The following is a 12,593-nucleotide window of genomic DNA, read 5'->3' as shown; positions in this document are numbered from 1 at the left end:
ACACCAAGCCACCAATAAAGAGAAGGAATTTTAACGATTAAAATGTAACCATATAAACTGCGTCACAATTAAGAATCAGAACGTTCACTTTTCAACTCGTTTATCGGGTTTTTGAAGAAACAAATCCTCAAACTCGTCATCCATCGTTGGTTTCCTCGCAGAGGCGCCTTTAGGTCTGTGCTGTTAGAGGACCAGACGCTTCACCCAGGGACCTGGACATGGCCAGCTGTGGTTAGTAGCTCTCAGCTATTTTACCCGTCTTTACAGGTTTGAGCCACTTTTATTGCTACTTAAAGGGGAATTCGAAATTTTTAGGATGTTTCAAAATTTGTACACAAGACATTCAGAGTGGTTCACTGTAGATAAACATACTGACAAAGTTATCTACAGTGGTGGTGATGGGAACCAGGGGTCACCATGTCTACAACACAAATATAAGTCATTCTACGGAAACGTCCATTTTTGTGTCCCTAGCGTTTACAGATATATTACGCTTGAAAAACATGTCAGGGTTACAATTTATTTACATTTTAAAATAAAACATGTTATTTTAACAATTACACCTTCTTGAGCCGTCAGTCCAGCAATATTGGTTTTAAAATCAATCATATAGAATTCAAAGCACCACAGAAGAGCTCGTCCTCACAGTCATGTGTAAAGAGTGAGGCCATATTTTGAGGATTGATTTTTTCTGCAATTTTAACTGCAATAATCTCTACATGACTGTGAAATATGATTTAAATAAGTTAAAGAAAACAAATGATAAATAAATATTATAAAATATATAATGAAAGTTGTCCCCAGGAGTGTCACTGGTGTTACTGTTTTCTGTTACATTACAGAAATCTCTTATTTTGAAATAAAAATCACACTGATGACATTATTTAACTTCCTTTTACCTATTTTCTGAGGATCTATGAAGAAAAGCACATGGTGAGTCCGCTGAGTCTTTTCACTTATCAGAGATTTTCTCATTCAGTTCATGATTTCATATGAAGCTTTTAGCTGAAGTCACTGGTGTGACCCACTTTATTCTTAGGTAATTGTGGGAAAAAAAAAGAATACAAATGGATTAATTTACATATTTTAGTGGATATTCCATGACTGACATCATGTGGTTTGATGCTGTGTAGCAGCCATTTTGTAAAATGCATTTTTCATTAAAAATGTCTCTGGTGTCACCTTTTCTATGTGTAACACCAGTGACTTCTATGGACAGATAAAAAAGTGGACGTTTCTGTAGACTGACCCAAAACCATTGGTGACACATGTCAAAAACATATGAGGGTTAGGATTAGAGCCAGGGTTAGAGTTAGGATTTGGGTAAAGTTAGGTTTTGCGTAATGGAAGTAACATATTAACAACACATCTACTTAATGTAAGTAATGTATCAACAGAACATCTACAAGATATTTACTTCAGTGTATTCAGATGCTTCACTACTGCTACTTTGCTGATATGCTGTTGATGTGTTACTTAAAGTTTGTTAAGGGTTTATTAAGCATCTACAAAAGACCAGTGTTACCTAACCATTTAATGTACTAGCCCAAACCACCAGTGAATCTATATGTGCCTTCAGAGGTTTTATATGTAATGGTGATGATGGCAAAATAGTGGTAAATTTGAAAAAAAATAAAACGCACTACTGCATGTACCCCTCCACCATGAATACCTTTTAAAATAAAAGCCAAAGCTTTGTTGTAAAATAAATGTTAAATGCATAAATGTTTCAGCCATTAGGCAGCATATTCATAACCATTTTGTACAATATGTTTGAGGTAGCTTTAAGAGGCATTATACTGTTTAGATGTCTGGTTCCTATCACCACCACTGTGAACAATTCTGTTTCTTGGAAACGAAGCATTTCACACCAAATTATTCTGAATGACTTTACATCTTATCTATTTAATTATGCAGGCTTTTTGGAAAATTGGTTAAATTCCACTTTAACCCTTATATACTATTCAGTCTAAGCCTTTACAGCATTGGATCCCAGCAGTGCTGCTGTGTAAATAATACCTGCTCAGTGTTGGTTCTATAGTGGTCCTTTTCTATAAGTTGTGCAGCAGCAGATGGACTACAATTAGTAATGTTAAACCTACAAAGTGTGTGTGTGCACATACACACATTTATTCATACACACACACACACCAACGAGCCACTTCATTGAAACCACCTCCTTGTTTCTACGCTCATTGTCCATTTTATCAGCTCCACTTACTATATAGGTGCACTTTGTAGTTCTACAATTACAGACTGTAGTCCATCTGTTTCTCTGCATACTTTGTTAGCCCCCTTTTACCCTGTTCTTCATTGGTCAGAATCCCCATGGACCACCACAGAGCAGGTATTATTTCCGTGGTGGATCATTCTCAGCACCGCAGTGACACTGACATGGTGGTTGTGTATTAGTGTGTGTTGTGCCGATATGAGTGGATCAGACACATCACTGCTGCTGTGTCTGAACAAGTCTGTAAGTGTTTGTGTGTGTGTGAGAGAACTTTAGCTACGCTCATCAACTTTTTGGGCTTAAAAATGTATATTTTGCAGTGGTTTCACTGTTGTTAAATCTCAGAACAGAATGTTGGTGGTAAAGTGTTTAATATCTAGGGTTGCCTCCTCAGTATTGTAAGGTTCCTGACACCCACTTGATGATTTGGGGATTGGAGTAAGTACCCATTTTGATGCTCAGTTGCCCATTTCATATTTTGAAGTTATTATGAGGACCCACCCCCTAGTTTGGTGGCAATTTTGGCTACATTTATTGGATGGATAGCTATGCTTATGACACACTTTGATGTGGACAGGTGTGGGTTTAGCTACAGAACCTAATCCTCTCAGTTCTGTCAATTCTGGTTATCCCCAAAAACATACCTTTCTGGGGTGATTTAAACCCATTTTCTGTATGGAAACAGTTTGATTGGATAAAAAGAACCAAAAGCAGTTTAAACTCCATTAGAAACGATAACATATGAATATACCTAGATTTCAGAAGGTTTTTGTTTTCAGTAATGCATTTCCCTTTTTCCGGGACCAAAATCAAGGACGTTCCAGGATAACCTTGAACAGGCGGCAACCCTATCAATAACACGCTATGACTTTTTGAAGTGTCTCAGTTAACATGTGGTGTATTAATTTTCATTTTTAAGACAAAAACTGGGACCCATATGAGACCTCACAGAGAAGGGAGTTTGTTTATAGACCCAACTCATCGCCTCCAGTTTTACGGTAGGCCTTTCTGTCTAGAAGTGTTTATGCACAAATGATTCATTTGGCCTCTCCTCTCAGTATTAGGAACATGACTGTAGATGTTATCTGTTTTGTAAAGGGAAATTCACATCACAGTAGTTGTGACTGTTAAAATGGAAAGTGTTGTGGTAAATATTTAAAGTGTTACCCTCTCCTCATGACTCAAGACCCCTGACATCAAAGGCCTATAGAAATTCATATGACCTGGCTGATCCTGTGGGTCGAACTGCATATAGTGACGACTTCTGTTGGAAGCCTCAATCTAAGCCTGCCTGCATTCGGACTGGATCTGCTTCTGGCAACAGGAAGAACAACCCACACCCAAGCCAGGTGAAAAGAATACATTTAGATATTTAATTGAAGTTGCCAGTTTATTAGGTATGTCTTTTAACTACATTTATTGACCAATTAATGTAGCACAACTGAAGTACACCTACCATATAGGTGCACCTTATAGGTTTACAGTCACTGACTGTAGCCTCTGTTGCTGCACAATTTATCAGCCTCCTCCTACTCTGTCCATCAGTAGAAAGGGTCCACCATAGCGCCACCACTGACTCATTATCTGGGTGGTGGACCATTCTCACAGGGCCAGCTGTAGCCTTTTGTGGGGCCTAAACCGAGGCTAACTAATGACCATGATGACCACCAGCTGCCTCATTTATATACATGTATAACTGGCTAATTTCTTGCTTATTCAGCTAACTTTAAGCTTAGCTGGATCTAATCCTGGTGGTCATGATGACAGTGTTGTTTTTTTTTATTATTATTATTTTGTTTTTTTTTTGTATTTAAGTAGTGCGACCCCTCCTCATGGTTCACACCATTGGCAGTTCACCAAACATCACTCTTTTATGTGCATGTGAACGAGGATTAATGACAGTCTGAGTATCTAAGCCTGGATTTAAAGATAAAGTTGTTAACTGCTGTTGTAAAACTAATTAACTGCATCTGTGTTTGTTAGATTTTGTAAAGCTGAAAGTCAGAAAGCCTCTCTACACTGAACCTGCTTTGTTAGACAGAACCTAAATTGACTGCTTTTTATTGTCCAACTACAAGCAAAAACAAATGGCGTAAAGTTAACACCACAAAAAGTACTTTTATCTTTACAGTTCGTCTCCTAATCTTCTATTTTTCTTCTCAGTTTTTCAGCTCCAGATACGTATGTTCTTTTTTGAGACATGATTAATCAGTTGCTTTTTTTCTCCTCACTCAAGCATCTTAGACAATGTAGTGGTACAGAAATAACCCAGAAGTCATTAGGGGGCCCACTGGTGGCCGAGGGGCCCAGGGTTTCTGCTTATGTCACTTATTAGGTGGCGCTGGTGCTGCACTCCCAGTAAACGATAGTCCTTTTCCATTGATGGATAGGGTTAGAGAGTGGCTGACAATTGCAGCGACAGGAGGAATACAGTCAGTAATTGTAAATCTACAATAACCTGTAAAAAAGGGTGCAATGTTTATGGTGGGCTGAGGACCAAAGAAACAAAAATGTACAAATAAGGAAGATAGGTAGGTTTTAAATCATACTACCAAAATAAAAAAATACAAAATTGAAAGCAAAATAAGAATTTAATAAGATCAAACATTATCATTAAAATATGTTTATGTTCTCTCAGTGGTTGAGGAGGTCTCGTTAGGGTAGCTTTCTGGTGGGCCAAATCAGTGATATAATAGGGCTGAATGATTTGGGGGAAAATGTTTTAAAAATCTTGCAATTTTCCTCACCAGTATTCTGACTGTGATTTATTTAAATTGCCATTATTTTCTATATATTAAGCTCCAGGCCTTTTTTGTCCTCAAGAAGACTAGCACATCCACAGGCTTGAGACTTAAACACTGAATGCAGTCTGCCACACTGCCAGTACATGAGCTGTGTGTTGTTAGAATAAACTGTTTCATTTAAACTTAAGACAACATTGAATAATGCAAGATATAATAAAAACACAGTGTTCTCAATTTGAAAATCACTCTTTCAAACTGCAGCTTTGATATAGAAACGTTCAAGAAAACATTCATGTGGTATAGTCTCTTCTGAATGCGTGTGCTTATAATATTGTCTAATTCTCAGATACATATTAGGCATAACCTGCACTTACAGTAGGAGGTTTTATGGTTTGTGAGCAGACTGGCTGTTTGCGTTTGTGTTTGTAAAATCATCAGTGTCTTATTGTTTCCTGTTTCTCCCCTGTAGGCATTTTTGGTGTGGAGGCTCCCTCCTGGACTGAAGCTGTGTAAAAACCCCCCTTCTGAGGAAGAAGTCAGAAAGGTGCTGTCTGCCCAGTACAAGTCCACCTACAGTACTGACTTTCTGGGTATGCCTAAAGGTGGGTCTACATGGACTAAAAAAGCTTTATGCTGTATTTTTATGACAAGGCTGTTTGCATGCAAAGGGATTTATGAATGCAAAACACTGACCTTTTTCAAATCCTGTAACATGACCGGTTGTTTGACAATGCACCTGTGTTCTGTACTACAACTGCTGTATTATTTTTAGCTCAGTCAGAAACCCTGCTGTCTAGCCTGCTGTTTCTGGTTAAACTGCAGGGATGGTTATGAACCGGACAGTCCTTGCTCCTGTTAAGCACAGTGCCGATGCTCTTCAGACCGAGATGAGGTATAACTACCGCAAGCCTGTTCTGAAAGCTGAACTTCAGGGAAATATATCCCGCTATGGGTGCAATGGCTTGCATAGTGTGGCACCAAAGGGCATAGGTAAGCTTTAGTGCACTTCGTTTTAAATCTAAAGGGATTATGTGGAGAACAGCCAGATAATCATGTGAAAGTGGAAAGTTCAGCTTTCATATTCGGACAAATGAACAATAAATAAAGAGCCACTCAGGTGGGATTAGTTTTATAGTGGGAGGTGTAGTTATTGATCACTGGACGTCTGTAATGTCTGTGACTGATTTGCATGGGATCTTGGTACAAATGACAGAAATGGGAGTGGCTAGTCCATTTACACACTGCCTTTACTCAAAAAAAGTTAAAATATTTAACCTTTATTTCATTTACCCTCCCCCTCTACCTAGCTGTTGTAGCTCGGAAATCTAAAGACCACAGGCAACATTGCCAAATAAAATCAAACCTTTTCCTGTTATTTTACATGTTATAATGTTTGGAGTTTTACACTTGAGGACCAAAACACATCAGCTTGATTTGAGCCAAAACGAATAAGAGTAAATGCTTCTGTGAGTGCCTCCATACTAAACACACAATGGAAGGTTTTTCCCCCAATTGAAAGAAATAGCATTACTGAGTCAGAAAAATAAATACATTCTAAAATATGTTATGACTCACACTAGTGCATGCATCCTATAAAATCTCAAATAATAATAAAATCTGAGACATCAGGTTAGATTTCAGGGAATTTTTCAGACTTTGCATATGTCTTTATGTATTAATGTCATGCACGCAGCCTCAAAAAGAAGGTCCGGCTCAACGTTTAGGTCTCAACTGCAAAATCACTATTATACTAATGAAGATGTGATGACAATAGTAGATAATTCACATCCTCAGAGGACGCGTCCTTCACCAAGTTTGGAGTTCTCTTTGAATTCTCTTCCAACACGCTTGCAATCTTCAGATTCATCCGCTCAAGGAAGGGGTCCTAAACACAACCCACGTAACAAAATGTTCTTCCACATGTTGCACGTGATTACACATTTCCACTAGAGAGGATCCAAATCTCACTTGGTGTAGCTGTAAGATAAAAAATTATAAAACTTTATAACAGAATATTATTGTAATTTCTACCAACATTGCAAGGTGCACAGGATTAATATAACCTGGGGTTACTTCTACAGTTTGCTTTATAGTAGATAAAAGTCTCCGGAAACTTTGCTGATGTGAGACGTGACTTATTCAGGCAGAAATGAAGTCACTGAGAAACTCCAGTAATATTTATATATCTCCATGTCAATCTAATTCCATTCAAATAGTACTTGAGATGTGAATATTTTACCTCGCATTTAGTTTTTTAATTGTAGTACATTTAGGAAAAGTTGGTAATTTTACTACTTGACTAGCTAGGATGTAAATCTTTGACCTAATGATTCTTTAGGAAACAATCCAGTATATAAAAAAAAAAACTCAACTTGATTTGTTTTGATTATTTTTGTATGATTCAGAAAAATTCAACAAATGTACTGAATACACAAGTGACGGGAGGAACTATTTACCCTGTAATGTAATATAGACAATAAAACAGAAATTTTTGTGGATTTTTATGTTTGAAAATAGCCCAAAAATTTTCACCAAAGATATTTCATTGAATATCCTTATCCTTGAATGAGTTATATTGATTATAACATTCCAGAATCTATGTAATTACCACCTTCAGATGAATGTATCACAGTGAATCAGTGCAGTTTTACATGTTTTTACAACCCAGAATCCAAAAAAAGTTACCAATATCAAATTCAAAGTGGGCATATATTTTAAAAAAAAAACTGAAATTTCTCAGTTTCAGCATTTGATGTGCTGTGATTCAGTTGTTTCACTTTGTATGAAGTTCACAACTATGTTCCATATTTTTAGTCCCCTCAGTAGTTCACAAACACGTCACTAACCAGGAGAGCAGGAAGCAGCTGACCACATATGACAGGCATTTTGGAGGTAAATCCACGGACCTGTCATCGACACTCAAGTCCCTCCAGCCAGAGGAACTCCAGCACTTCTACAAGCATTTACCTGAAAAAGGTAAATAACACATTAGTCAATGATTACATCACTGTTTCTTAAGTAAAAGCTGTGGTGAAAAGCCATCGCGAGTGGCCTCCCAGGCACCTACATGTGGTTAATTCCCGGTCATATTCGTAGTTCATGATACAAATCATGTATAAATGTTTAATGTACACTGTGTGTGGTATGCAGTAAGCCATTTACATTGGTTGTAAGGGAGAATAACATACATAAAACCACAAAGCAACAGTGCTTGACTTTTTTTTTATTTTGTTGATGTGCAGAGAAGGTGGAGGTGCAGGCGTTTTTGCAGAGAGCCCCCAGTCCCCCTGGTCAAATGAAGAAAACGAAGCACTCAGTGGGGGTGTCGCATTGTCTTCCAGTGCTAGACAGGGTGTCAGTCTGGCCTGGGCCTCTGTGAATGTGATACTCATTGTTGTGATACATTTATGGCTGTATGTGTGCATATAATAAAAGCAATACACTGCACCAGTGTGATGAACCTTGTTGTTCACATAGCTGTGAAGAAGATAATTGTTATTCTTACGTAAGTCACATCATAGTTAACATCAACGTTTAGTGCATTTTAATAAAGTCTACAGTACTGTGCAAAAGTCAGGGTCCGCCCATTTTTTTCTCCATTTTGAGTCAAAGTTATTCATTTTTATAGAAGATATTTCTGAAGAGATAAGATATAAGATAATCCACTTGCATAAGGAAGGATAAATAGAGATACAGAAAAAATGGACTCCTCGCAAACTGGTAGACCACCAAAACTATCTTCATCTGTTAAACAGTCTTTAAAGCTTTCATCTTTGAGAGAGAGGAGAAAATCAAGCTCCAACTTGCTTGAGATCTGAAAAATCCACAGGAATTTCTGTCCATCTTTCCGCTGTGAGAAGACAACTCAGCACTATGAGTCTGAAAGGATGTGTAGCTGTTAAAGAAGCCCTCAGTGAGAAAAGGAAACACAAAAAAAAAGAAAAATAGACATCAAACAAAGAAGCAGCTGATGTTCTCAGAACAATGGACTGACCACTCCAGAGTCCAGACTTCAAAATCATGAAAAGTTTTTGGGATTACATGGATTAATAGAAAGTACAACCAACTTCTAAGACTGAACTTTGGAGGTGTGGGAAAATATTCCTGCAGATTTCTTTGAAAAACTGAAATTAAGTCTCCTGAAAAGAGTGGAAGCTGTAACATAGGCAAAGAGTGGGAACACTAAATATTGAAAAATATTGATTTTCTATTTATTTGTTGAGGCATATGTGTAATTGTCAAATAAATGTTTCTGCATGAAACTTAATGGCTGTTTTGACATTTTGCACAGTACTGTATATATGAAGAAAGTGTTTTTTGTTTTGTGAGAGATTAGAAAACAGTCCTTTCAGCTTCAGTGCTGCTTAAGCTCAGCTCACAAAACAGCAGATAACATTGTGGCTTGCTTTTATAAGCCATTTTTGTCTGTAAAGACGTATGCCAACTCAAAAAAGCAACCTTGAACACTTTGAATACATACAATCAGCCCTCTCTTTTCTGTAGTGACCCTAAGTACATCTAAAATTTTGTCTTAGTCTGATGGATTGCCAAAAAAATAAATAATAATAAAAAAAATAAATAAAAGAAAGCATCTTAAATGTAAACATATCAGGTCTCATTATGGGTTTTAGGAATGTTGTAAAATTTCAGAGTGGTTTGATGTGAAATGGTTCATTGTATTGAAAAAAACGTCTCACTCTATTTGATAATCCACTATAGTCCCTTATAAATTACAGATGCTCAAATTGTCCACAAACTGTTGAAACTCAGTCAATTCTGAACAGTGGTGGGGTTAGGATTAGGATTTGGACCAGGATTAGGGCTAGGACGAGGGTGAGGGTTGGGTTTAGGTTTTGGGTTGAGGTTAAGGTTAGGGTTAGGATTAGAGCAGGTTTAGAGATAAAGAAAATGATGGTCAGTTTAGTAGAAATTTCGTTGAATGTAATTTGAAAGTAGATTAAGTATCTACAAAGCATCTGAAGTGGATTATCCAAATAAAGTGTTACCAAAAAAAACTCTTACCGTCTCGGATTTCTTTACAGTGGTGTTGATAGAAATCGGGTTGCCATGACTACAATAAAATAATAAATAATAAAATATTGGCATTTTCTTTACTATACAAAACCACCTGTGAACCTCGTCTTGCAATGTTGATAATGGCAAAACGGATAAACTTAAAAAATTAAGGTTGGGCACATGCAGGTCATTGTTGGAGACCTTACAACACCCTTCATGTACCTCTCTGCCATGAATGTGTTTAATTTTTTTTTTACCTATTTAATTATGCAGACATGTTGAAATTCCCCTGCTTTCTTTTGCTAAGATATTTTTTGCAGTGTAGGACAAGGCAGCCTCCCCACTGAGTGGTTTCAAATGCACACAGCGGGGCACATTATTGAGGCAGGTGAGTAGCTTGAATATCAAGTAATATGAGACTCAGGTGAGCTGTGGGTTGGACTGCGTGCAACCATAGCTGCTGCTTACCAACAACATGAGCACGGAAGCTGTGCCAGCTGAGAGGACACAGGCGAGAAACACCTCATCCTAAGTGCTTCAAGGATGCCACTGGGAAAGAAAAACCGTCCCACCTCTGCTCAAGGCAAAATCGAGACCCAGAATGTACCCAGGTACCCTGTTTTCGCTGGCTACCTTTGTAGAATTCATCCAGACAAGGATTCCTGCTCTCATCCTCAGGCAGGTCAGGTCCTTGGCATTGTTTCCCAGCTCCTGCTGCACAGCCTAATTTGCGCTGCTGTGTAGCCCCACTTTGCTTTCATCTCAAGGTGAGGGCCAGAGCTGGTAACACATTTGTATTCAGGCATTAGGAGCCACTGCTTGTCGTGCTCTCTTGTGTTTGGAGACTGTTTACTGTTGCCAGGAGAACGCAGTCGTATCTCACTGCGGCGCCTTGCAGGAAGATGCCCACCGACTGCATCAGCGTGTATCCTTGAGGACTAATTAATTTGTGCTTTGACAAAAGAGTATGATGAGCTCTGTTGACTTATTTGGTTAGCCTTGACCCCCCCTGGATATCATTGGGCTGAATAAATGTAATTTGTGCTGTGTGAAGTTTCCTCTGGTGTTCTGGCACAATTAAATGGAGTTTACTTACAGTGTTAGAGCTCCAGTGTTCCCACTATTGATTCGATTGCTTTCTTCAGTTGTAAATATCACTGTAATTAATCTCAGAAACGTGGTATATACCACTTCTATATGGGTTTGTTATGTTTTCAGGGTAAATAGTACTACAATAAAGAAAGGTTCCCAAAGAGGTTCTTTGGAGCGATACTGTATTCACTGTTTTTTGACCGAGCCATCATTTAACCCCATACAATCTGAGGCTTATTATATCCTAATGCTTTATTTTCAATGAGAACACTCTTAAAAACTACCAAAAATGGTTCTGTGACTTGGAGCAATGGTGATATGTAGAACCATTTTTTAAAAAGTTCTTTAAAAAACGTATAACCCAAGTTTTCCATCCTAGAGAAGAGCCATGTATGCATTCAGTGTTCGTGGTTGTATATATATCCATTGTTTTTTCTAAAGATCCCTTGAAGAACCATTGTTAATGGTGTTTAAAAGAACCACATTTATTCCCTAAAGAACCTCTCCAAACTACCATTTTTGTAAGTGAGATGTGCATGTGAGGAACCTTTTAAAATTTAGAGAACCTCCAGATCATGTAAATTCAATTCAATTCAACTCAATTCAATTCAATTCAATTCAACATTATTGTCATTATACTGAAACAGGGTTGTACAGTACAACGAAACACTTTTAGGCTAGATCTCCAGTGCAATTACAGACAACATAGTGCAAGACAGGACATAGTGCAGGGACATAGAACAATAAATACAGAAAATAAATACAAGTATATACACTGCAGTAGGTGTGCTGGTACTTTAAAGGTTACTGGTAAAGGTTCTATACTAAGCAAAGGTTTTCCTTAAGCATTACATCCAAGCTAAGAACCATTTAGAACCTTTATTTTTTAAGAGTGTAACTCAGTAACCTTAGTTTTCCTACCTGCCTACCTACCTTTTTTCCTTATTTGTATATTGTTTTGTGTTTTTGGCTCTCGGTCCATCACAAACACTGCATGCTCTAAGGCATTGTGCAAAGAACCCTTTATGGTACTTTTTAAGAGTGATGGATAGCATCAACAGAGCTCTGCAAATCAGGAAAAAGGGTTCTATGGTACCAAAAATAGTTCTGTGACTTGAAACAATGGTGATATGTAGAACCATTTTTTAAAAATGGTTCTTTAAAAAACATATAACCCAAGTTTTCCATCATAGAGAAGAACCATGTATGCATTCAGAGTTCACGGTTGTATATAGAACCATTTCTAAAGATCCCTTGAAGAACCATTGTTCCTAAAACATTCCTAAAACATTACATCCAGGCTAAGAGCCATTTAGAAGCTTTGTTCTCAAGAGGAACTCAGTACCCTAGGATCTGTTTTGACTTATTAGTGTTTGTTCCTGTTAATTCTCAGAAAAATAGTCGGAAAGTAATTCTTCACTTTTGTCACCACTATATCAAGTAATCAAAGGCCTAATCTAATCTCTACTGAACTGCTAAAGAAAATGAATAAACACCGTTTACGTTCTTTT

General features: G+C 37.6%; 2 protein-coding genes across 2 annotated transcripts in view; both read left to right on the top strand.

Annotated features, from left to right (window-relative positions):
• LOC118804674 (testis-expressed protein 26-like) lies at window positions 1-8,362 on the top strand. Its single transcript, XM_036565259.1, has 7 exons — window positions 1-231; window positions 3,150-3,228; window positions 3,417-3,579; window positions 5,444-5,576; window positions 5,797-5,964; window positions 7,789-7,950; window positions 8,217-8,362. Exons 1-7 carry the CDS (start codon window positions 219-221, stop codon window positions 8,351-8,353), a joined length of 855 nt encoding a protein of 284 aa, XP_036421152.1. The 5' UTR covers window positions 1-218; the 3' UTR covers window positions 8,354-8,362.
• Window positions 8,363-10,347: 1,985 nt separating this feature from the next.
• Window positions 10,348-12,593, top strand: part of wdr95 (WD40 repeat domain 95) — a 49,808-nt gene continuing 47,562 nt past the window's right edge. Inside the window, exons 1-2 of the mRNA XM_036597344.1 lie at window positions 10,348-10,378; window positions 10,502-10,601. Of these exons, the coding sequence (XP_036453237.1) occupies window positions 10,348-10,378; window positions 10,502-10,601 (131 nt within the window). The remainder of the gene's footprint in view (window positions 10,379-10,501; window positions 10,602-12,593) is intronic.

This window comes from Colossoma macropomum, unplaced genomic scaffold (assembly GCF_904425465.1).
Source record: "Colossoma macropomum unplaced genomic scaffold, Colossoma_macropomum, whole genome shotgun sequence".
NCBI lineage: Eukaryota > Metazoa > Chordata > Actinopteri > Characiformes > Serrasalmidae > Colossoma > Colossoma macropomum.
Note: the sequence above shows the minus strand (reverse complement) of the source record. Positions and strands in the feature narration are given on the sequence as shown.

Coding starts and splice junctions, on each gene's coding strand:
- LOC118804674 (XM_036565259.1), top strand. Junction 3,229..3,416: donor TCATCGCCTCCAGTTTTACG/GTAGGCCTTTCT, acceptor TCATGACTCAAG/ACCCCTGACATCAAAGGCCT. Junction 7,951..8,216: donor CAAGCATTTACCTGAAAAAG/GTAAATAACACA, acceptor GTTGATGTGCAG/AGAAGGTGGAGGTGCAGGCG.